The sequence below is a fragment of the Neltuma alba genome, unplaced genomic scaffold, assembly GCF_004799145.2.
Source record: "Neltuma alba isolate B1F8T4 unplaced genomic scaffold, ASM479914v2 tig00010887_pilon, whole genome shotgun sequence".
Classification (NCBI taxonomy): Eukaryota; Viridiplantae; Streptophyta; class Magnoliopsida; order Fabales; family Fabaceae; genus Neltuma; species Neltuma alba.
In genome coordinates this window covers 21,531-48,071 of record NW_021635675.1, presented here as the reverse complement: position 1 = coordinate 48,071, position 26,541 = coordinate 21,531, and the positions used below count along the sequence as shown (strand labels likewise).

At 34.2% G+C, this 26,541-nt stretch overlaps 2 protein-coding genes across 4 annotated transcripts; both read right to left on the bottom strand.

The window, feature by feature from the left end:
- Positions 1-8,160: 8,160 nt before the first annotated feature.
- LOC114759733 (early nodulin-55-2-like) lies at positions 8,161-18,532 on the bottom strand. Its single transcript, XM_028948966.1, has 4 exons — positions 18,340-18,532; positions 17,187-17,360; positions 9,309-9,569; positions 8,161-8,393 (listed from the first exon to the last, which is right to left on the bottom strand). Exons 1-4 carry the CDS (start codon positions 18,530-18,532, stop codon positions 8,161-8,163), a joined length of 861 nt encoding a protein of 286 aa, XP_028804799.1.
- A 4,055-nt stretch (positions 18,533-22,587) lies between these two features.
- LOC114759746 (pentatricopeptide repeat-containing protein At3g29290) lies at positions 22,588-25,684 on the bottom strand. Of its 3 annotated transcripts, XM_028948985.1 has the most exons (3): positions 25,398-25,684; positions 23,280-25,001; positions 22,588-23,076 (listed from the first exon to the last, which is right to left on the bottom strand). In XM_028948985.1, exons 2-3 carry the CDS (start codon positions 24,552-24,554, stop codon positions 22,897-22,899), a joined length of 1,455 nt encoding a protein of 484 aa, XP_028804818.1. In that variant the 5' UTR covers positions 24,555-25,001; positions 25,398-25,684; the 3' UTR covers positions 22,588-22,896. The 3 variants fall into 3 exon arrangements, with proteins under 3 accessions (XP_028804818.1, XP_028804817.1, XP_028804819.1); XM_028948984.1 differs by having other exon boundaries at positions 23,280-25,684; XM_028948986.1 differs by having other exon boundaries at positions 22,994-23,076; positions 23,276-25,684.
- Positions 25,685-26,541: the final 857 nt, after the last annotated feature.

Here is a 26,541-nt window from a genome sequence, read left to right as displayed (position 1 = left end):
CATACTTTTCTTGCTGGAATTACACTTTGCACATTTCTGACAGCAACCACTCTTAATAATCATGAAATTACAAGTCCACAATAGCAAGTGATAACTTAAATATGCAAAATAACAAGATCCCATAATGTTGTCATACAATTTTGATACAACCACTTCTGATAAACAGTAAATGACAAGTTCAAATTTCTTTGACAACAACAAATTTTTGACAACATTTAATAACAATTGCACATTAACTTGCATCTTCTACTTAATGTCCCCTTGTCACCAAACATAGAACTAACAAAAAATATATGTGCACGTCCACCAACACCTTGCTCCAAAAAAAATAAGAAAGGTGGACCCTATATGTGCCAAAAAAATAAGTTGTCCTATTTGTAAGTTGAAATCAACTTGGGTTAGGATTTTTGCATGTCCTCTTTGTATGTCCAGGATGAAGACATCTAGTGCAATGATATATTTTTTTGTTCTAACATTATGATTCCTTTCTGTTTCTTCTTGGTCTTCTAGGAGGCCTAGTAGTGATTGGGGTTAAAAACAAGGTTTGGGCAGCAAGATTCTCAAACCTATAGTCATTCAAGTCAGGCATATCAATTGTCACTGCTGGAACCATACTCCAAGCATAGATTTTCTCTTAGGATGAATGTTTGTAACACTCTTCAACATAATCATAAACATTTCCCCCTATGGTATTAATAGCTGCACAAGCAAGTGAGTATGGAATCCCTGACATTTGCCAAGCTCCACAGCTATATTGGTATAGGCTAAGGTCCACTCTTTAGTCTCCACGTGATGTGTGCATGCATATTCTTCCCCCTCCATAATTCTCATAGTACATGTACCTGTTGAAATGCACATGCTCCTACACTTTTGCCTCTATTTTTTGCCCAACACAATTACTCCACTTAGTCATTGCCGTATATGATGCATGCATCTTCCTTGCTGCTTTCTCTTGATGCTCATGGATCATTTGGGCCACATTATGCTTTCTCTCCCTTACCATCCAAGCATTAAAAGATTCAGCTAAATTAGTTGTTATGTTGTCTCACCTTCTATATGGGAACTTGCTCAATACCCACCTATCCACATCACCTTTATTGATAAACCACTCATATAACTCATAAGACATGGTTTTGAGATCAACCAAGACGTGATCAAACTCAACCGCAAGTCTTACATAAGCCACTTTATCTAGTACCTTCAATGCATCTTCCTTTGAATTTTCACTTGTCCTTCTTTGATCTTTGTTTAATTTCATATATTCAGAGCTAAAGTTTCTCCTTGATATGCTTATAACAGTATGCATGCCTTTCACCCTGAAATATTGCTTACACAACTCAAATTATGGAATTATGTTTGTCTGACATAATAGTCAATTGTATTGAACCAACTATTTATTTAATCTTATGAAAAAACCATGTCCAGTCTCAAGATTCTCTCTTTTTATCCACATCATATACCGAAGCTAACAGTAATGTCCCCTTATATGGCATTTAAATGAGTACCATCAACGTATAATATAGGCCTTGCACCATTCAAAAAACCCTCAATGCATACATTGTATGCAATGAACACATGCTCAAATCTATTACTAACGAAGGCCCATTCAGTAACTGTTTTGTCATCAGTTTCCTTCAATCTTTCACATAACCATGGTATTAACATGTAGGACTATTCCGGTTTCCCATGTATTTCTTCCATTGCCTTTTCCTTTACTCTATAGGCCTAACAATATGTAAGCCTTACAACATACTCCCTCTCTAACATCTTTCTTATTTCAGTGGGCCATTTTTCAGCATGGTCTCTTATCTCTTCAATTATTATTGATAATGTCAACGTAGCACTCCCACCATAAATCACAATCAGGTTGTCTTGCACTGAATGAATGTGCTCATTACAAAATGTAGTCACACGTAATAGATGACTGTTCTTTCCAGCAGCATTTGCACATATCTTCCAAGAACACCCTTCTATTTTACACCTCACATTCATCTTCTCCTTACTATTCCTGACATATCTCACTGTAAACTTCTCTGCAATACTAAACATGTACACAGCTTCCCTAAAGGCAAAAACATGTGGAACATATTGGCCCACTCTTACAAACACTCCTGCCTATTTCATACAATTCATCTCACCTATCAGTGTTCCTTGACTCTCTAAACCACTACACTTGCTTCTCTGACTTGATCCACCACCTTCAAAAGTCAAGCATTCAACTCCATTCTTAACATTCATTGGCTTATGTTCATCACTAATGGTTGTTTCAAATGCCTTCATGTCTTGTGAAAGTCCCAATAAATTCTCACTCCTCCCACCATAATACCAAGTTAGGACGCCTATATTTAGATAACAGGTTTGATTATCATAACAACAACTATGTTAATAAACATGACAACTTCAGTTACGAATATAACTCCTCCGTATATAGTAATTACAATATTAGCAAGTGAAATGACAGCTCTCAATATGAAAACTCCTCTTTTATAAAATAACATGTCTGCATATCTAAGTAACAAGTTATATATGGTTATTACAACTTTAATAACTAAAATAACAAGTTTACATCTACAAACTAATGGTTGCTAAAATAACAGGTCTACATGTGGTAATTACAACTTGAGTTACCCACATATCAAGTCTCCATATAGAAACTACTGGTTAGTAAAATAACGTTTGCAAATCTAAATAACAAGTTCGTATATGATAATTACAACTTTAGTACGCAAATAACAAGTCTACATATGGAAACCACTACTTATGTCTAATAACAAGTCTGCATTTCTAAAAGACAAGTTTACAAATGGAAATGACATATCAACTATATTGAATAATAAGTTTGCATTTACAAATTACAACTTAGGACTGCAATACCATTAGCTTGGTTACAACATTTCTATACGAATTAGCAACAATATATTAGCAAATAATAAGATTCAATTCCAAAACAAAACCACTTACATGTCTGGATCATTCCTCGCTCTAGGTTCCCTGTCATTCCCTTTTCCCCCTATATACACATGAGCACTATTATCATTATATCTAAACAAGTTGCAAATATCACTATCATCACAAAGATCAATCAATGTACTCTCATCAAATTTAACTTTATACTTAATCTCATATCCACTACTATCATTTCCTATCCACTATGATATTATTCTACACAACTCGTCTACTATTATCTATTCTTTTATACTGGTTATCCTTACATTCCATCTAATATATTTAACTACCCCTTCACAATTTGCTTCAAAATGTCCACTAATGTGCACATAATAAAACAACTCCTTCCCACAGCTTCTTTCATTATTGAAATTCATTTTTCATTACATTAGCTTCACTAATAAATATTTACTCATTTATTTCATCAACTCAATTATTTACATATGAAAATAAAAACCCGCGACCTCCTGTCTTCCCAACATCACTTTAGGGCTTGACAACTTCAATACCTAAAATCATGACATCCTCATTCCCTCCTTCCGCGACAACACCTGAACCTTCACACTCAAATTAACGGCCATTATCCCACCCACACTTTGCCAAACCACTGCACTGCTAACCCTTCCCTATTGCTACCAACACCATGCACTGCAAATGAGTGATGGCCAATCACACTAGAAAAACAAAAATATCCCACCTCCAACTAACCACAACCTCCTATATTGTGATATCTTTCATCTTTAACTATACCTCCTATTCCCTCCCTTCCTCCAGCCTACCCACCCATACAGTAAAGATGAAGATGAAGAATATCACAATGCACAACTCTTATAGGGAAGAATAGAAGAAGAGTTTAGTCAGTAAGTTACTCGCTTCATTGCCAATGTTGGAAGATCTTCTATCCCAATATCACACACACGTTGGGTCTTCCTTCTCTAGCAGCTCTCCCACCACATAAAATTCATTGTCTCTACCTTCATTAAGGGTCAGGATGGCTGAGGGCATTTCAAACATTTAACCCACATTTTATATTTGTAATTCGGGACCGGGTCCTTTGCAGCTATTTTCTAAATTCAGTGTCCCTAATTGCTATTTTATATATTGGGGGTCTTTATTTGCAATTTTCTCATAATTATTTTGAAATTAATTCTTTCACTTCTAGAGCCTAGAAATAATTTTAGAATCTAAAATAAACCTTCAAACAATTTTCTCATTTTTTTTCAAAATTATTGAGGCCTCTATATATTTTAAATAATTGTTTCCAGCCAATTTTTCACTGTTTAACAAGAAAAACCTCAATTTACAGAAAATTATGCAATAAATCATTTTCATACTATTCTCACCTCCAACACCTTAAATATGGTTCTAAACTCTCTATTTTATTTTTCTATATTTTTTGAAAATTTTTTGAAATTTTTATCTAACTTTCCCATTTTGCCCTTCATAGACTAATAATTTCAAAAATGTCAATCTGGTTAGGGGTAAGATCTCAATTCAAAAGTTAGTGTGGCTCTAAATCTACTTTACTACTTGGCCATCTATCTAATTTGTTATTCACACTCCCAAGATTAAAATTAGTGGGATGTGACAAAGAGTATCATTCCCTTTTTAGGCATGTTATATAATGTCATGTAAGGTTAATTGTGATAAAAAAAAAAAAAAAGGGTGCTAGAACATGTCGCAGTGTTATTGAGTAAGTTAGGAGCTGAAAAAAAATGATACGACATAAAATCGTAAAACAGGTGGAGGAATAGCCAAGAGTATAATTATTTATGAATTTTATTTTATTTTGCCTCCCTATTTTAATACAAATTTGATGAAGGGACATGTATGAAATTGTACATTTTGTTAAGGGTTAAGTTCGAGAGAATGAAATTATTTAATAAAAAATCACTATTTTTGTACATGTGTAATAGTGGCATATTAGGTGTCCTTTGAGGTTGCAATGGAATTGAATGAGGAGGACACTTAATGGATTTATGTGGCAAAATCACAAGGAAAGTGAAGCAAGGTTAAAACAAGTGTCCATGACAAAGGTGAATAGTAAATTAAAGGAATTACCAAAAGGTAAATTTGGCTTGCATTATAAATGTCACACCTCCTTTATTATCACATTATACATCAATTAGAACCATTAGGAACTATTATTCAAGTCTTAAGTATGAGAAAATTTCAATTTCACAATTCCCATTTTCAGATTTCTGTACACTATTCACAGCAATTTAGGCCAATTTTGAAAATTCATAACTAATTGCAGAAAAATCGAAATGGGGTGGTTCCAAGGTCTATAGAAAGCTCTTGACATGATATTTAGAGAAAAAATACATTAGTATACAGATCTCATACATCATTCTTAGATTTTGTTCAAAGTGATACTGTTCATTTGGTCATTTTTTAACTTTTTAGGATTTATGCCCAACTTTGGAAGGACATAACTTTCTGTACAAAACTCCAAATTTAATGAATTACCATTTGTTCTTGAAGATTGAGGGAAAGAAAGCTAGACAAGTCCAAAGAGTTTGAGAGGAAGGGAGACACCGTCAGACAAGACAAACAAAGAGAGAAAGAGTAAAGAGAAAGAGAGAGAAGAGAGAAGGATGTGTTAGTGGCAGTCTCACCCAAGAGGGGGGTGAATTGGGTGAGTTATAAAAATTTTACGAAATTAAAATAATGAACTAACAGAAACAGAGAGTGTGAGTTAGAAAGATTTCACCGTAGAAAAGTGGACACAGAATTTATATTGGTTCGGTCTCAACCACTTGACCTACATCCAGTCCTCAAAATACCTCTGAGTATTCCACTATGTTGCAAGATTGATTGGGCTCTTGGTGCCTCAGTACAGTAATCGATACTCTCAATCACTCCCTCTTACTGCCCATAAGGTTACAATCCCACTCAAGAGTCCACACTCTTGAGTTTCACACAAGACGTGATTAATGATGAGAAATATAAACTCTCTCACAGAGTGAATAAATGATAATCACTAAAGCTTAGTAAATGGAAGAATAGAGTATTGAATGTAACAGTAAATAATCAACAGAGGGTAGGTCACGTATTCAATCTGTTCATTTAATGCTTCTTCACGCTTTTTATAGTTGAGGTAGTTTAGTAACTGTTAGATAGAAGAGCTTCTAGCCGTTGAGAGTCCGGTTGCGTGTTTTCCCAATTGCAACGGTTTCTGCCATAAATGCTTCTGACAAGGTAGGTTACAGGCTACTTAGACAACCGTTAAAGAGCCATTGGGTTTTTCTTCATAATCTGCAATAATACATTGATTCAATAAGTTTTTCTTTGCAGAGTAAGATCAAAAACAGAATCGAACAAATGATAAAATGAACATTCATAGTTTACAAGTAGAATCAATCAGTTGTTAAATGTGTTGAGCAATAACTGATCATGCTTGATCGAAGTAGTGATCAATTACTGATTGACCGATCAGGTTATCGATTATTCAGAGTAAGAGCTTTTGAAACAGATAACTAAGTTTATCGATCAAGTGATAGATGAATGATTTATCGATCAAGTGATCGATAAAAGGAAATAGTGACATCATACTGGTATGCAGAGAAAAAGAAGATCAAGGTCACTTTTGATTTTGAATCTTTTTAAATAGAGAATTAAGACAATAATGAAGGCTGAGAAAAGCTCGAATGAAATAGATGATAAATTTTGAGAAACATCGTGGCTGGTTGAAGTTTAAACTGAAATCGCTCTATGATCGAACACTTGTTGATCGATCAGGTTATCGATAAACACGGTGTTATAGAAATAGATTTTAAAAACAATAATTTTCGAACACATTATCGATAAATAGATTATGGATAACCTTATCGATAAACAATAACTAAAAGTATATTCAATGAAAACACAGACTATGTAGGTTGATTGAATAGGTGATCGATTAATGAATGATCGATCAAGTTATCGATAAAGTGGTTTAATGCTGTAAAGTCAAAGAACTGATTTATCGATCATGTTATGTGAAAAACAAGGTAGACATGTAAGTGTGATAATCGATCATATTATCGATAATCTGATGATCGATCCGGTGATTGAAGAACAATAAAATAGGAGCGATGTACCGATGATCAATCATGTGATCGATAATTTGCTGATCGATCAGGTGATCGATAAACTGTTGAAATAAGTACCTGCACAGAGAGTGTTATGAACCAATGTTCGATCATATTATCGATAAATGACTGATCGATAAGGTGATTGAAAAATGGTGACTAAAGCATAACATAGAATGAGTAGAGCGCATTACCATTTATCTGTCTTCTTATCGATAATCTGTTTATCGATCATATGATCGATAATTTCCTATCAGATTTATATCCTTTTATTCGACAGATGTTCGATCATCCTGATTATCGATCAAGTCATCGATAATTTACTCCAGACTTTCATACACAACTAAGTTAACAATAATCGATCAAATGATCGATCAACATATTATCTAACAAGTTATCAATCAAAGTTTCTGCTAAGTTACTTGATTGTACAGAGATATGATCTATCAGCTTATCGATAAGTCCTTGATCGATCAGATGATCGATCAACATACTGAAACACAAATTTCTTACTTTGTTATCATCAAAACCTTAATCCTAACATTCTCCTCCTTTTTGATGATAACAAAACATAGGTGAGTGATATTAACTAAGTAGCATCAGATAATAGTAAAATCAAATAAAATCAAATAAAATCATATCAAAATGAGACAGAAAGGCAGCATAAAAGAAACTTTAACTGATAAGAAACAAAATTACACAACTGTCATATTAGTAAGCAACAACTGTGAGAAACATACATAACAGAAACTGAAAAAAAACTTAAACAACAGAATTAAACAGCAGAATCCTTCTCCCCCTTTTTTTTAGCATTAGAAGAAGAAGGGGAAGGAGTAGAAGCAGTGGGCATGGGCAGTGGAATAGGAAGAGGTGGAAGGTGAGAAAGTACAGAGAATGGTGGAATATGTAGAGAAGGGACCGGCTGGGGAGTAGTGATGAGATATAAAGTAGTAGAAGGAGTGGGAGAGATAGGGGGTACTGAGTGTGAAGTGAAAATAGGAGAAGTGGGTATAGGACAGGTAGATGGTGCAGGCTCATGGTGAGGAGGAGATGGTGGATGAGATAGTAAGTCCTCAAAGCTAAAGGTGGTGCTGGGGGCAGAGAAGTTATTGCAAAGAGAGGCCACTATCCCTTTGAGCTCTCAGATTTCTTTGTCAACATGGTCGAATCTCTGAGAAACCTCCTTTTCCAAAACTATCATTGCTTGGCAGTAAAGATTTAGGATTTTGGAAATGCCCTCAAATTTTCTGTCTGAGACTTCCCTATAATCTCTGGCAGTGGCATAGACTCTCCTCTCAAACTCTTGAAGTTCAGTTTGAAACATGTCCCTAATGGATCTCTCCACAAATGATGGTCCAGGGATATGAGAGGGAGCTGCAATGGATTCAGCCTCATCCTAAGTTCTAGAAGTACTGGCAGCTAGTTGCTTCCCCTTGTCTTACTGAATTTTCTTCTGTAAAGGTTTGAAGGGTACAGGAATCCTCATCTTGTTTAGCTGGGTGATACCAAAAGCAGGAACTTTTGTCTTGGATTCTCCAGGCTCAAAGGGGGCAATGTTATTTGCTTGTAGGATATATGTGGCCAACTGAAGATAGGGGATTGGTGTAGACTTGGATTTTTTTTTAAGAACAAAATCCTTCATTTTATGATAGATCAAGGCCCTTATGTTGATCTTTTCACCGCTGATTATTCTAGCCAGCAATAAATAATCATCCTGTGTTAAATGTGAAAAACTCCCGAATTTGTTGATCATGCTCCTTGAATAGATGTAGTGGATTATTCCATAATAATCACACATCTGCTTAGGTGGAAAGTTTAGCTCTTCGAGGTAGTCATCACTCTGCATCAAAATCTTATAAGCTTTTATATCATTCATATCTCCCCCTCTCACAGATTCTTGGGTTGCCAGCCACTCATTTAGCTTAGTACTAGTAATGTGGAAGGTTCGGCCTCTAAGTTTGACCCTTAAGTAATCTTCTATCAAATTTTCCTACTCATCATATTCTTCTACTGATTCCATATTACAGTAGAATCTCTTAATTACTTCAGGACAATATTCTCCACCAATTATCAGCCAATTCGAATAGTATTCCAGGAGGTTACTCAAGTCCAAATTAATTTGTTTATTTTTCTTTAGACTCTCAATATCCACAGACACCACAGGACAAAATCTTCAATTTGCAAAATCTACCTTAAACTTAGATGAATTCACATCTTTATCTAGGTTTCCAATTAATAGCTCAGAAAAATCAGATGGAATACCTTTAGTAGGAATCTATCATGACACACCTTTACTGGCTCTCTGCTTTTTTTGTCTTGGTTGCCTGGGGATGGGAACTCTCAAGGCGGTCTCCATAGCTTTCTGAACTGAGGCTTCTTCATCTGACTCAGTTTCTGATTCCTCAGTGACTACTAGTAGCTTGGATTTGGACCGGAGAGATTTTCTTGGAGGAGTGGGTTGCTTTTCGGCCCGACTCTCTCGGATTTTAAGGACTCCTCTCTTCTTGGATGATTCTTCCCTTACTTTCGGTCTATACCTCTTCTTAGTACCTAAGGGAGTAGTGTCACTTGGTTGAGATTGTTTCTCAGTACTTTCTTCCCGCTCAACGTTCAACTACTCCAGTCTCACCATTTTTGAGGTACCGAAGGATTTCTGAGGAATTAATCAGTTGAAGGAGTGTATTTCAAGTTCGATGGAGGTCGAGTAAGTGGCAAAGATGGATTCGAGTGGAAGGGAGTCAGAAATTTAATGGAATAGTGATTTTGGATTGTTACGTGAAACAGGGGAACGGTTTTGTTTAAGCTAGGGTTCGATAACTGACGGGGGGTTTTCAAAAATTAAACATTGTAAACTTCAGAATGATCGATCATGTTATCGATCAACGGATGATTGATCACGTGCTCGATAAATATGAAGAACACACAAGAACACTGGAGACAATTATCGATCAAGTTATCGAACAAGCAATTATCAAACATGTTATCGATAAAATTGATAGAGGGAATGCGTACATGGTCTGTTTTATCGATCATTTGATTGATAATCCACTTATCAATCAGCTTATCGATTAATGCTTACCAGAATTGAACGAAGTGTCTCAAAAACTTGTCACTCCTAATCGATGTTCTGATCGATAATCCACTTATCAATAATCATCGTTCTAAATTTCTTCTTTCTCCTCACATGCTGCTTTTATCGATCAGGTGATCGATAAATTTTCCCTTTATGGCATCATGATTATCGATGTCTTGTTCGATTATTCCATACTCTGTTTACCTCTGTTTTTCTTCGACAAAACAGAGCTTCCTGCAAAACAAATTTCTATCCACTCCGATGATTAAATTAGTCATTTAATCATCAAAACATTAAATCTAAAGATTCAAATTTGAGAGATAATATGAGATTTCTTACAACTCATTGGGATTTACCATTCCCAATTCTCTTCTAAAGTAGTTGAATTTCTGTTGATCTAGAGGCTTCGTGAAAATGTCTGCTATTTGATATTCGGTGGAATGAATTCTACTTTTACATCTTTCTTTTGAACATGATCCCGAATGAAATGATGTCGAATGTCGATATGCTTAGTTCGGGCATGATGAACTGGATTCTTGGACAAGCTTATCGTACTCGTGTTATCACATAGGATTGGAATCTCTTTCAAGCTGATTCCTAGATCCTGTAGTTGTTGTCTTAGCCATAGAATCTGAGCACAATAGCTGGCAGTGGCAACATATTCTGATTCTGTTGAGGAAATTGCCACAGTATTCTGCTTTTTGCTTGACCACGAGACAACGCACCCTTCGAAAAATTGGCATTGTCCACCGGTGCTTTTTTTGTCAGTCTTATATCCTCCATGATCTGCATCTGAGTATCCCATTAGATATTCTGCTCCCTTCTTTGGATACCAAATCCTCGAATTCTGAGTTCCAACAAGGTATCTAAGAATTCTCTTGACGGCTTCTTCATGTGATTCTTTTGGGGTTGATTGATATCTTGCGCAAATTCCCACACTGAATTGAATATCTAACCTGCTAATAGTGAGATAGAGTAATGAACTAATCATTCCTCTATATCTGGTCAGATTCACGTCCTTGCCCTTTTCATCTGCATCTAGCGAGATGGTTGAACTCATAGGAGTTTTTACACTTTTGGCATTTTCTAATCCATATTTCTTTAGTAGCTCCTTCAGATACTTTGTTTGGGATATAAATATGCCATTTTTCTTCTGCTTGATTTGTAATTCCAGAAAGAAATTCAATTCTCCCATGATCGACATTTCGAACTCTCCCTGCATTAGCTTAGCAAACTCTTGACAAACATCTTCATTAGTAGCTCCAAAAATAATATCATCCACATAAATTTGAACAATCAAAAGATCTTTCCTATTTCTTTTAATGAAAAGAGTAGCATCCACTTTGTCTCTTTCAAATCCTTTTTCTATCAGAAAATTGCTAAGTCGTTCGTACCAAGCTCTAAGAGCTTGTGTGATCCAAATACGTACTTGTCAAAGTATATATATTAATGTTCTTTTAGATTATTCAATTTTGACAAAGGCAATATTAGCATCATCGACTAAGAATGAGGAGAGCTATGTGGTTATTGTTCATCATCTTTCTCATCTGTGTGGTTATTGTTCACCATCGACACCTTAGAGGGTTCTTCTTCTGGATTTTTCATTGTCATCAACCTTGAAGATAGAGGGAAAGAAAGCTAGACACGTCTAAAGAGTTTGAGAGGAAGGGAGACACCATCAGAAAAGACAAACGAAGAGAGAAAGAGTAAAGAGAAAGAGAGAGAAGAGAGAAGGATGAGGTGGACTATTTGTTGAGTTGGAATATATTGATTGTTGGTTAGAATAAAGATAAGGTGGCATTTTTGGAAGATCAAATAGTTAACATTAGGGGGTACTATTTGAGAAGGGTGACATTGTTACATTTTTTATACTTCTAGGGTAATATTGCTTCTCAAAAAACTTCTGGTTACCCAGTACTCTTGAGTGAAAACTTTCAGGGCAAATTGTACTTTAATCCTTATATAAAATGAATTTCTTATCAAATATTATGCTTTTGTTTGTATTGGTATTTAGTTACTAGGATTCAGTAAACAAGTCTCCTCACTAAGTGAATGACTTGGGGTTGTATTTAGTGTAATCCTTAGAGAATAAATTTTTTTTTAATTTAACCCCCATGGCAGGTGACAACTGAAACATCCATCCTAATACCCGTTTTAGTATGTTTTTGGAAGTATTATAATTCAAGCAGATCATAAAATAAATCCATAGATTAAAATTTGATTCTCAGGTTACTATTCACTAGAATTTCAGATTTAGTCTAATTTTGAGAATTCACAACTAATTATAGAAAAATCATATTGAGGTGATTCAAGTCTCTATTTAAATATATTTTAATTATCTACAAGGAAAAATATAAATCTAGGCCTAGACATTCTCAATTTGTACAGTTAATTCTTGCAAATTTACTATTTATTTGGTAACAACTATAATGTTCAGTTTTTCTATCCTAACTTGAACAGTCATGACTCTTAGCACACATATCTATTTTAAGTGATCTACTCCTTGTTTTAAATTTAAGGATGTATACTTTAAGCATACCAAATTTCATGGGCACATAACATCGTTTGCCTCACTTCCACTCTATCAAAAATCTGTGGCTCATTTAGGGACAATTTATCCCCCTTGCATTAATAATTCATATTCATTTATTTCTTGTTTCATAATCATGCCAATATTACATAATTTATTCTCATGCATCATTATATTCAATCTTACATGCCATCATCATCATTTAATATCACATAACATTGAGAGGCATGTTCATATATACATTAACATAAAGATTACATTAAATACATAGACAGAATTATCACTTTCTTCTCTTCTTTCTTTGTTCTTCTTCTTTATGCATCCTCTTGCTTACTTATTAACACCCATTAGGGTTGGTTAAGGGAGTGTGAGATTTGGGAGAATTTTAGTAGCAAACATTACCCAATATGTATGCAAGACAAATGCTAAGTGAATGACATGCTTGGTCTCATACTTTCATGCTTTCATGCTTATAAAATGACATGCCTTAATACTCAATATTTCATTCATACATGGCCATGGAACATACAAGAAATAGAGCAACATTCAATGTTTCATATTCTAAATCATCATCAAGCAGCATCAACACTCAAGCATACATATCAAGCACACAATGAGGATAAGTTCACTATCTTGCAACATTAAACTTTCTCTTACTCCCTTTGCCTCCAACCAACTAGGTTGCTTGCTCAACCTTGCCATTCATATTTCTTGGTGTCTCATGGCCTTCAATTCACATTGCACATTAATAACCAATCCATAAAGGCCATGGAAATCACTAAGAACCCTTACTTTCAAACTTGATTCCTCTTTAACTTAAACTTTCCCTTTCTTATTCTTAACTTCTAAAATCGTTCTCTTGGCCATTTCCTACTCAAGTTTTCATGAGGAATCCAAATAGAAGCTTGGATTTAACAAAATCTAACTTCTTTCCTTTGAATTCTCATTGGCCGAGAGGTTAGTTCTTGGAATGAAAAATTTTCATTTTCAATTCTAATGCTTCCAAACTTGTTGCCTCAATTGTACTCTACACAATTTTTCATTCTAAATTTATTTGAAGCATAGTCTCAAGAATTGGCCTGGCCAAAATATATCCTTGGGTACATAACCATGAAATCTTTCACAAATCATCTTAAAATCACTTGATTCTCATTCATTTTAGACTTTTAAACATGATTCTAACTAAACATAATTGAATAGCATCTCATCCTAGGTTTCAAGCTTTCAAAATCCATCAAATCCATGGCTAAGCTCAACAAGACAAATAGCAAGATAAACTACATCAAAGATAAACTACATCAAAAATCATAAACATACCTTGTCATGGAGCTTGATCTTGTATGGCTTCCTTTGCTCTTTCTCTTCTCCTTTCTCCCTTCACATTTTCGGCCTCCCTCGCTCTTCTATTGTGTTAGCCGAAAATCTTGGCCATGTAGGAGGGGAAGGGGTATTTATAATGCAAGCCAAGGTTACCTTATGTTGATCCTTCAAATTCACCATTTACTTTAACCATATATACTTGTCTTGCATCAAGCCTCATTCCTTATTGATTCTTGCAACATAAAACCTCTCAGGTGTCCTCATTATTCAATGCTAAAGCCACCTTATGGGACACTTCATATGCCATCTATCATACATATGTGGAAACATAATATTTTATTATAAAATTCTATTATTCTAAACTTGCCCTTTAACAACTTGTATAATTTCATCCATATCCCTTCATCAATTTTACTTTGAAATAGAGAGGAAAATAAAGAAAAATTCATGCAAAGCCTTACCTTTGGCTATTTCTCCTCCTATTTATGATTTTATGTCATATTGGGTACTTTTTCAGGTCCTCACTTACTCGGTAACCTTGAAACATGTTCTAGTACCTTTTATTCATCACAATTAACCTCATATGGTATTATATAATATTCCTAAAGAGAAAGTAATACACTTCCATTTGTTCCTTCATTAAAATACTTAACAATATTTATTTTGGAGTAAACTTGACCAAATTCTCTCTCCATAACTCTAACAATAACTTAGGGTGTGTTTGGATGAAACCAAACCGTGGTTTGGAAAAGTGATTCTGGAGAATAGATTCTAGGGAGAATAGATTTTGTAAAAAAGTGATTTTGAGAAGTGAGAGTGTTTGGATAGTTGTTATCAGAAGCACTTTTTATATATACAAATTACTAAAAAAAAGACATAAGTTAATATGATAATTACAGAAAAATAGATTTTATGATATATTTTAATTTGAAGGAATAAAATTGTTAATAATATATTTTTTACCAACATAATTAATAATACATAAGATAATATAATTAATAAATAATTAATGTGTATATATATTTATAAAATATAAGATTAAATATGTTTATCAAAAAATATGTTTATAAAAAAAATAACAAGATACATATCATATAGGCTCTCACACTCTCCCTTTTTTCTCCAAAAGCAAAAAAATTTTGCTTTTTCCAAAACCATGGTTTTGGAGTCAAAACCATGGTTTTGACCCAAAACCATGGTTTTGGTTTTTAGAGGGGGTGTTTAGGTGATTGAATGGTTTGGGGTGTCACCCAAACACACCCTAAGACTATCTCTGGGTACCAATGCTGTATTTTTATTATGAAAAATTTCTCTAATTTTTCTCAAGTTAAAAGTCAACCCATAAACGGTTTATTTTGCCTTTCCGAATAGTGTATAAATAGGCTTTAAATTCTGTTAAAGCCAACCTCTCTGTTTTTTGGGAAGTAATCATTTTTAAAACCTATGATAATTTTCTAAGCATTTAATTCCCATTTATCTCTAATTATCTAAGGCCTCCTGATATTTTAAATGATTCAATTTCAGCTATTCATAATTAGCCGAAACCCTGAGAATTTCATCAATTTGCTTCAAGGATATTTTCATTATTTTTAACCCCATCAAAACCTTATTTACCATTTTTCTAGAATTTTTCTAGAATTTACCAGCTTAGTTTCCATCATTGCCCTTTTTCAGCATCAAACATTTTGAATTTGCGATTAGGTCCCTATTGGGATTTAGCCTTGAGACATCTCACTGAAGTTCCCAACACAACCTTTAATCCTTAATCATCTTCAATTTCCATACTCAAGCTCTCAAGACTTCATCAGAGTCTCTAGCTTGCCTATCCTGTGATTCCAGAAAATTCTTACAAAACCATTTAGTCCTTAGGAATCTTCTTGTCCTTTCAGGAAACTTTTGAAACTCCTGCCAAAAAATGTTTATAGACTGTCTATTTTAAGTTAATTCTGGTACTTCTAGACCCAAGTTTGGGATGTTACAATAACATGTTCAAAATTTTGGAAAGCTTAAAAAACATTTTGCATTGATCCATTCGGGTTAAAATTATTGTAATTTTTGCCTTGGTTTTCTTGATTTTAAATTCATAAAAAAGCCCTTGACTTTGGTGTTTGTTTTATGTGTTTTTAAGACTAGTTCAATATTATATTGCATAACTTCGTGAATTCTTGCAAATTTTTCATTTTCTTCGTTCACTATGCCTTTCATCGCAGCGCGTGGACACGTTCACCAGAATGAACGTGCACAGATTTAGGAAAATGAGTTTTTGATATTGTTCTTTGTTTGGTTATGCATTGGTGAGTTTTATTCTAATTAAAATAATGAACCCATTTATGATAAATTTCATCTCATGATTAATGAACACTAAAATGATTAATCATAGATATAAAACTTGAAAAAGAAACTGCCAATCTTAAACACAACTTGATGTTAAAAGAATATTTCTTAATCTCTTTACCTTCATATCACTATTCGCCTACAGCAAAAACATTGAACATTTTCAAAGAAAATGACGAAGGTTGAAGAACATCGAGAACTATTTTTTGGTGGAATAAACTCCTCTTTTATTATAGGTTTTAAGTCACTTTTGTAACCTACCCGATTAAATTTACAAAAATGTTTGATTAACAAACATATATTGGTAATGCAACTTAAAGAACCCAAGCTGAAATTACATCTAATTAAAGTTATGCTAAGCTATGTTAAAACATTTAAGGAACTAGTTTAAAATGCATCGTAAATTATTCAGAATCTTGTTCTGTTTCTTACAGTATCGATCATAAGGACAACGACAAGGAGGACAATATGTGTGTGTGTGTGTGTAGAGAGAGAGAGAGGGAGAGAGGACACTAGTGGCTATCATCATGCGAACTTTGACATAAAGGTTCGATTTGATTTGATTTTCATTTAATTGCTTGTGTGGAAAGGGGACGTGGCAATGAACACAAAAATTGCATTGAAGGCAACATTTTGGTTGTGATTAGGGATGGAGACTAATCACCTAATCAAACTACTCCAACTCTAAAGAAGAGTATATTACAATATTACAATATAACAGTGGTTTTGGTGTGATAAAAATAAAACATGTACTCCTTCGATACTTAATATAAAACCTGCTTTGTAATGCAATTTATTACACTCCAAAAAGGGGTCTTATATTAAGAACTGAATTGCATAACATGATCAAGAGAAGTGATTAAAAGGGAAGTGAAGGTAGTTTAATGGACAGTGACATGAAGCTTTTGACCTGCCTCACAATGCTTGCCGACATTACAAAAGAAGTAATAGTCTCCTGGTTTGTCCAACTTAATAACGGCGTCCCCTTGAAAATATGTGAACAAGGTATTCAGAGAGGTGCACTTTTCATAGTCCTCTTTGTTAACCTCCACTACTGTGCTCAACTCGGGCTTATAATGAAAAGCTGTAGTTAACAAACATAGTAGATTACGTGAAATTGTCTCACTAAGTTGTGAATGCAAAAGACTCAAGCAAAAAAATGAATGAAAAAGACCTAAACAAAAACTAATAATGATCAAGTCAAGAAAGAATTGAAAATTTTTAATCAATAAGTTTGGAAGTTATGCCAAATCCTATTGTTTTAATAAGGAGTTGAGTTTGCTGGCAAAAAAATAATAATAATAAGGAATTGAGTGTAGAGGCATTTTCTAGTGGAAGAAAATAAGAAATGGGGATTTATTAAGACCAATACCTTGGGCCTTCAAAATGTAATAGGAAAATCAATTTTAGTACTCATCACAATAATGAGACCAATAATACCTCCATTCCTTCACAGAAAAGCTAAATAACCAATTTACCAATATTAAGAAAATTAATTAAGTTAGTTATTTATAATAAATGGATATTATCTCCCTTAAAATATCCTTATTAATTATGTATATTGAAAATACTTCTCGATTGAAACTTTTTAACTTGTGCAATCATCATAGGGATTACTTAGAGGCAAAATGAATAAATATTAAAAACAAAATAGATTACAGTTTTATATTACCAAAGAAATTGAATTTTCAACTAGCTCTTATATTATAAATGGGAGATAATGTGTGTATAATATGATCAGCATAAAGTGGATTATTATGAATTTTTTTGATTGGGATGTTCAATAAGCTTATACCAGCATATACGGTGGGGATTCATTACCTTGTTATTTCAGAAAATCCATAAAACTTATTCAACATGTTCAGCACGTTATAGAGTTTGAATTATTTAAAATTTATAGGTTATGGATAGGCATATGACGAGTTAGAAAATAAGTCTACGAAAAAGGAGGGGAAAAACATTGTTAAGAGCATTATATTTTCCTTTGGGAGCCCAATTCAATATCAAATAATCAAATGACTTTTAGGAAAAAATGAACATAATTAAGAAGGAAAGAATCGTACCAAGAGTGTCCCCAACAGCGAAGGTTCTACTTTTTACCCAATCATCATAGAATGTTGGGTGGGAGGGCAAATTCCAACCAAAATCGCCTCCCACAATGTGAGCGGTGGGTGAGGCTGAGGTTACAGATACCAACACAAGAGAGGCAATCATGCCCAGCACGACGACATTAGGAATGTTCATTTTCTCCCCCATTGTTTGTTCCTCAACCTCCGTTATTGTCTCCTTCAAGCAATCCTTCAATACAAGTCCATTCTTACTTTTCTTAGAAAATTCCCAATTTTTCTTGACCTGGTCAATTCATTCAAGGCACTTCTCTCTGTTTTTTTTTTTTTTACCTCAAATTAAATCCAAGGGATGGGAGTGTTTTTAGTATCCTATTCTCATTTATATAAATATTAACTATTTGTTTCACAAACAAGGATATAAAGTTTATATTTAATAGGCATGCTTTATTTTTCTAGTTTCTTGTTTTTTTTACTAAAAAAATTGAAAACGAGGTTGCAGGAAACTTAAATTATATCGTATGAGAGTTTCCTACTCTCATATCATATCTTTACTGAGGAGTTTCTTGATCTTATCCTCTATTTTACTTTTTATTTAATTAAATAAAAAATTTTAGTAGGAGATTATCAAAAAGGTTAAAGCATGCTTTTATTCCTTTAACTTTATATAATGTTTTAATTTGGTCCCTTAACTTTAAAAAATATATCTTTAATCCTTTCACCCTTAAACTGTTAACAAATTAAAAAACAATAATATTAAAATTTTAAATGTTGTTGTTTAAATATTCTCAAATACTAACATATTAAGTTTAATTTTCAAAACAACAATGATTATTTTAAAAAATTTATTATGTAAGACTAACGATTATATTTAAGTAACTAAAAAAATACTTTTTAAAGTTAAAAGACTAAACTGAAATTTAGTATAAGGATAAAAAAATAAATGTATATTTTAACCTATAAAAAATAATGCCATGTTGAGTGAAAATGTCATATTAAGAAAACCTAATCATCATTCGCTTATTTGTAACGTCTCAAATTTTATTCTTAAAAGTAACATTAGGATTATATTTATTATGAACTTGAGATTTAAACTATATCAAATGTATTGTTTGAAGTTCGGGGGGGAAAAAAGTTTAGAAACATATAGAATCCAAAATCTGATTGATTTCAAAGAGGTTGCTATATTATATATAGGAAAAATTTCTTAAAAAAGGGTTAAATAACCTAAATTCTTAGTTGGGTCATTAAATTTTTCAATTCTCTAATTAGGTCACATAACCCAAATATAAATTTTAAAATTTCTTAAAATAATTTTAGTGCCCCTTTCACTTGAAAGCAAGAGAGAAGGCAAGAGGGAGGCAAACTTCAAACATTAACAATCTCAAATTAGGTTTTAATGCGTTTCATTTAGCTACTATAACAAAAAATGTGACCCTCATAGCCATGATCATAATCAGTTCTTATAATAAGCATAACAAAATCTACCTTCAAATTTTAACAATTTCAAATCATGTTTTAACATTTTATACTTAGCTATTAACTACAAACGCAATCCTGATAGCATTTTTCATATTGAACGCTCATGATCAAGTAAACACAATCAATTATTGCACATAACTATTCATTATAAACCCTAGATCACACATATAGATCAACCTTTCTGCTCACCCTAAAAGCAATACTCTGCACTATCATTTACCTATTTTCATGATACACACTTTTCATCATGCGGCAACTTTCCCTCCCTCCCAAAAAAAGCCCCCATCACACACAAATCCACAATCCATGCAAAGAAAATAAAGAACCAATATTACATGATCAAACTATTTGGATTAAGAGAGGAAGATTTAATATAAAAAACTAACTCACTGTTGCATCTTTGTTGGATTTTCTAACTTTGGAATGATAGGTGCCAATTTTCCCTCGTTCAGAGCTCTTAGGCAATGTGAAAATTATAGAAAATACTCATCTCTCTATGTTTCTAATGAAAGTGGCATTAGAGTCATTTAAAAAAAAATTAAAATCCTTATTTGGGCCATATGACCTAATTACGGATTTGAAAAATTTAATAACCCAAATAAAAATTTGGTATATTTAACCATCTTTTTAAGGGATCTTCCCTCATGTGTGTGTACGTACGTATGTATATATAACTTGAGATTTAAAATATATCAAATGTATTGTTTGAAGTTTAGAAACATATAGAATACAAAATCTGATTGATTTCAAAGAGGCTGCTGTATATGTATGTATGTATAATACATAAAAAGCATCTTTGAAATAAAAGTATAAACGCGAACTATTACAGATGCTTCCAATGAGGGCTCTCTTTTTGAATCTATGCACTAGAGAATTGGTACTCCTTTTTTTTTTTTTTTTTTCCCAAGCTCAGCAGAGTTTAGCGTAATCACTATTGCAATATAAGATTTTCTCAATCATCAAATGTAAGATGCTCTTGGACATGTTAGTGCCTAAATTGGGAGACGTACCAAGACAGCCATATTCCGTGGAAGATATGCAAACCACTCAAAAGAAAGATAGACCCCAACATAATTAAAGCCTCTAGGTGGCTTTACATTTTAAAAATATGAAATGCTAACTGTTATACAACAATAATTTTTGGAAAAAGAAAAGAGAGGAATCTCTCGAAAAAACTCAAATAAAAATTATCTATTATTGTGTATGTGTAGTTACTGATATGAGTATTGGTGTATTTGTTGATCTAATAGCTATATTTTCTTCTCAATATTCAATCTAAACCAAAAGAAACAATGAATGGAAAGAAAGGAGAGAAGCAAATATAAACTAAATAAGAAAATTAAAAAAAAAAGAAGAATGGTTCAGGTAGATGGATTGACAAGGCAGTAATTAATTTCAATGATCTACTACTCAGCCATTCCCCCGCCTCCATTATTTGTTCTTAACATGTTCTTCAACTAAGATCTCCAAAACCCAGCTAATACCTTGTCAAATAATTTCGGCCACAAAATTGAAACTCCAGCCAAGCTGTAGATATAATGTAATATATGATTGCAGTACGGTTCATATGCAGATGTGAAATGTAAGTACTGCATGATCATAATTTCAGCCATAAAAATAAAAGTTGAATCTCATTGGTGTGGTAAAAATCTGAGCAACCATCAAATGAATCTTATTGATGTTTTGAAACTTGGGCAACCAAAAAATTAATCTCATCGAAAAGCATAATAGAAAGGAGAAGAAGAATGAAGCGATATAAAGGCTGGTTCCCTCTCAGATATCCATCTCAGAAGCAAAATATGCAATTAACATCATCAACAGAAAGAGAACGATGAAAACCCATGAAAGTCAAGAAAATGTAAGCCAAAAATATGACCTTGCCTCTTGTTCTTCCCAGTGAACTCCGTAACTTGTGATGGAGAAGATGACCAAATTACCTTCTCTAAAAATCAAGAAACTCCGCAGTTGGGTATTTCTGAATAGTTTTTAAAAAACAAAAAATGGAAGAACCTAAAAACCAAAATCGCATGAGCCAGGCATGACGATGGGATTAGTTCACCTCTATTATCCTCGTCGCTGCTTCTTCGCCACTGCCATGGTCGCCATCTTCCACACCTTTTCACACTTTCAGAGTAACAATTTATACCACCCTCTAGTGCTTGGGGAAGAAAGACTTTGAATTTCAACTTTTAAATCTGGGTGAGAGGTGAAGATGAAGACTATAGGGGATTGAGACGTACGAGGAAGGGAAAAGGAAAACATGAAAAGGAGAGGAGGGTGAAGAAATTGACGGACGGAGATTGAGAGAGACGAGATAAGGGGATTTTTTTAATTTTGATCTTGAGGTGAGATAAAGAAATTTGAGAGAGGAGACGGCAAGGGAAGGGAAAGGAAGAAGGAAAGCTGCTGCACAATTAATGAATTAGGGAGCCAACAAGTTTATTTTTTAAAATTGTGAAGAAAAAGTTGTCTCAAAAAGATAAGAAGCTGACTTTTTTGAATGGTGAACCATGGAAGGAAAATTAATGTAACCATCAGCCAACATAAAGCCGAATGCATAACAATGACTCAGACAGCTTGAAAGAAACCCAAGGCATAAGTTTTTTTATTAACTACAGCTTATGAACAGTAAAATATCCCCAGAGCCTACGATAAGCCATCTAAGGATGTGGCTTGCAGGATTAGTTATTAGATATATATTGATGATTGATTGATATTGATATTAATGATACTAGTCATGAGAGAGAAATCAACAGATGTGTCTGCCAAAAATAATACTATGAGACTCCATCCTTTACAACATTTACAAAACAATTTTATAATAACAACTATTAGCATTATCAACTGTGAGGATTGAACTCAGAAAAGACTATAGAAGCTTCCCACAAGTTCCTGTAAAGTAATAGTTGTCAATAACTTATATGCAGGACGAAAAGAATTATGCATTTGAGTAGACCAGGTTCAGTTGCCTATGATACTCCCATAATACTCACAGCAACCAAAAAAAAAAAAAAAAACATACCAAAAAAAAAAATCCTCCAATATATACAAGTTGTTCATCATCAAAAGAGACTATCTATTTACTACAGCACCCTTGGGTAAGTTTTGAAGCATCAACGCTCTAGTTTTGCCATCAGGTTGAAGACCATTCTCACGCATTTTATCGTAGATCTTATTAGCCAAATTAATCTTGCCCCGCAAGCACATCCCTTGAACGGCAGTATTATAGAGAGAGACATTTGGTGTGGCCACCTGCAAAAGGAACAAATAACAGAAAGGTCAGATATTTGAGTCAGATATAGAACAAAAGGAGATGATTGTGGTGTTAAAAGAACGTGACTGATATTTATCCAGCAAACTCTTTTTAGCAGAGCAATAAATATCATTATTAGTTTGTTTAGCTTAGTAGACCCAAACAAGTTATTTCTCAGCTATTTGAAAATATTATCACCCACCTTCAGGATTTCCTCCACTTCTTGCCAGAGATCTCCCCAGATGCAACATCTAATCAGAGACAGATATGTAAATACATCTGGCTTGCACTTCTGATGAACCATACGCGTGTATACCTGCAATGCAATTTTTGGCTTCCTTGCACGTTCACAGGCTCTGATAACAAGATTATATGACACTGTCACAGCAGAGAGCCGAGCTTCCATCTGATATATAATCTGTAAAGCTCTATCCCACAACCCAAGCTTAGAGCATGATGCTAAAACAGTGTTGTACACATGTACATTCAACTGACATAATTCGTTCTCTTCAATCTTTTCAAAAAGTTGAAGAGAGTCAAAATGCCTGTTAGCCTTGTTAAGAGCACTTAATAAAGCATTGAATGTATATGCATCCGGTTTATGGCCAAACGATTTCATGACATCATGAGCCTGAAATGCTAGTTTGAGCTTCCCTGCTTTCCCCAGTGAGTTAATTAATGCATTGCATGCAACTAAGTTTGGATGAAGTCCTTCAATCACCATTTTCTGAAACACACCAAGGGCAGCATCCCATTTTCCCTCCTTAGCACATGCGCTAATGATAGCATCCATTGTACCAGTTCTGGGTTCAAAGCCATTCTGAACCATCTCAAAATAAGCATCAAGAGCTAGCTCAACCTGACCACACCGCACAAAACTGCTAACCAACAAGTGGTAAGTGACTTGACTAGGAGCGCACCCTTTTACCTTCATACTCCTCCAAATTCTCTCAATTTCAATCCATTCATGAAATTTTCCACAGATTGAAATCATGGTGTTGTAGACAACAGCATCAAAAATTTTCTCAATGTCATGTTCACTTCCTGATTCTTTGAAGGATTTAAGAGCTGAATGGAAGCCTTGAGCATTTGCAAGTCCAGTAAGCATCAAGCTATAAGTATGCCCAGTAGTTATCTTTCTTCTTCTAGTGAAATCAAAAACTTTTAAGCAATCATCAAACCGTCCATTTCTCAAAAGTGAAGATATAAGAGAATTACAGGCATGAATGGTGGGACAAAGACCCGACAATTCCATTGACCTGAAATATTCTAGAGCACTTCTGATCTTATTACGTCTGCTAAGAACCAAAATCCGATTAGATAGCACAGTCTGATCCACTTCCTCCAAAAGATGCACTTCAGGCTCATTAATAAGACCCATATCAATTGAAGCTGTCAAAGGAGTCTCCGTGGGTCTACAATCCTTTTGGTGCTCTTTATTTTCTTCTTCACAGGGCGGAAATTCCTTTTGATGCATAAAAGATGCATCAAATTCTCTTCCTTGAATATATCCATCTTCTTCTTGTTTCACACAATAAAGAGTATCAGCACTAGGAACAACCTTCACCCAGTTTTGGGGATTTATCAAATCTTGGTTCTTGACTTGTTGATCCAATTAAGAGTGGATTAAGTTGCTGCAATTTTGACTCTGCTACCGAAACAGTGCCACTGTGATATGCCATTGCATAGTGTCTGTTCGTTTGAGCTACTAACCCAACGTTAGGGCCAGGGCAAAAGGGCCTACTGACCCCGTGCGGACAACAAATAGGCTTGTGTAACTGAAGTTGAGAACTCAACATATCAGAAACATTTGGCCGGGCGAAAATTTAGCACGAGAAATTGAAATCAACCTCCTTTCCACCTTCTCGTTCCGTTTGGTTGCTCAAAGGGAAAGAACACATCAGCAGCTAGGGAAGAACGCTTCCTGCAAACGGAGAGATGTTTGCCTCCACGGGTGTGGAAAAGAATACAAATTTACGGAACTACCCATTAAGAAGCATTAAGAGACTGATAAAGAGGCATTGTTACCGGATTTGCCCAAAAGAGGGGGAATAGGTTGAAAATTTATTTGCACATTGAACATAAAATATTTCCATAGATTGACAAAGAGAACTTAATATTCTCGGCATTTTCAAAGATTAAAATTATTTGCAAAGAAGAAGCATAACACATTTGCACAGCCAAACAGTGGCAAACTTGTCCAGTCTAACTCAAACGAAAATCTTTGCTACACATGAATGTAATAGCCAAAGGGAATAACTATAATCGCATTATTGAAAGAATGGTTGAGAAGGGAGATATGGGAGAGTGGAATCTGAACCTTGAAGGAAAAAATTTCGCCCTCCAACGCAGCCTAAACCACCAGCTATTTATCGACTCTGCTACCGCGGTCACTTCCGCCGCCGATTCCCTCTTCTCCGTAATTCTCAGCCACCAGCAAGGTTGATGCACCGAGCTCCCCCACCCCTGGCTTGCCTAGTCGTTCTCGCCTAAATGACCGTACGCACTATTTTCGTTCACCTCCAGCACCACTGACACCGCCGGCCAAGACTACCTTTTCTCCATCAACCTCCCACTCGCCGGCTACACTTACTGCACCCAATTTCATCGCCAGGCCTAACCGTCAAACCTTGTTCTTTTTTTCTTCTTTTTTTGCATCATACGAGATAAGCCCTGCTTTTTCTTTTTCTTTTTTTTTTTTTTTTTTAAGAAACTCTTCGTAGAAAAAAAAAATTGCAAATTAACGGTTTTTTGCTTTAAGCCAATATATATATATATATATCAAGAGTCTCTTCGTAGAGAAAAAAAATTGGCCAAAAAAATTAAATGTTTGTTGAATTCGACAGCCTTAGTTAAGATTTTTTTAAAATTTTATGTGTCTTTATATGAGATTTTTTTAGGGAAAATGATAGCAAAATACCATGTGAATTTCAAAAAGATAAATAAGGCACCTGAATAAGCAAAAGGACAAATAGGGCACTAGGTACCAATTTGGAATTTAGATTTTTGGCCTAATGACCAAATTGCTCTGTCTGAAAGTGAGAGAAAGCAAAGAGGAAGACGCTGATGAAATACGGGAAGAAGGAAAAAAGAGTGTTGGAAATGCTATTATCTTACTCCTTTGCATCACTATTCTGTAGACATTGTTGATTTGGTGGGTTTTGGTTGTGGGAAAAAAGATTTGTAGTAAGAAAGGGAGTGAACCTGTGGGAAAGAAGTTGATGGTGGGATTTGGATTATTCATTTTTGTGACTGCTTCATGATGAAATAGTAACAGAATTATTGCATTTGAGGGTTTATATTCAGTATTCGGTGAATGATGAAGCAAAAATTAGAAAACAATGGCAAGCAATTACATAATGTAACTGTTGTCATATGCCTGCTGGTTTTTAGTAAATTTCATTACGTGAATGGTAGATTTTATTATACATGTGATTAATTATGAAAGTTAATAATTCAATATT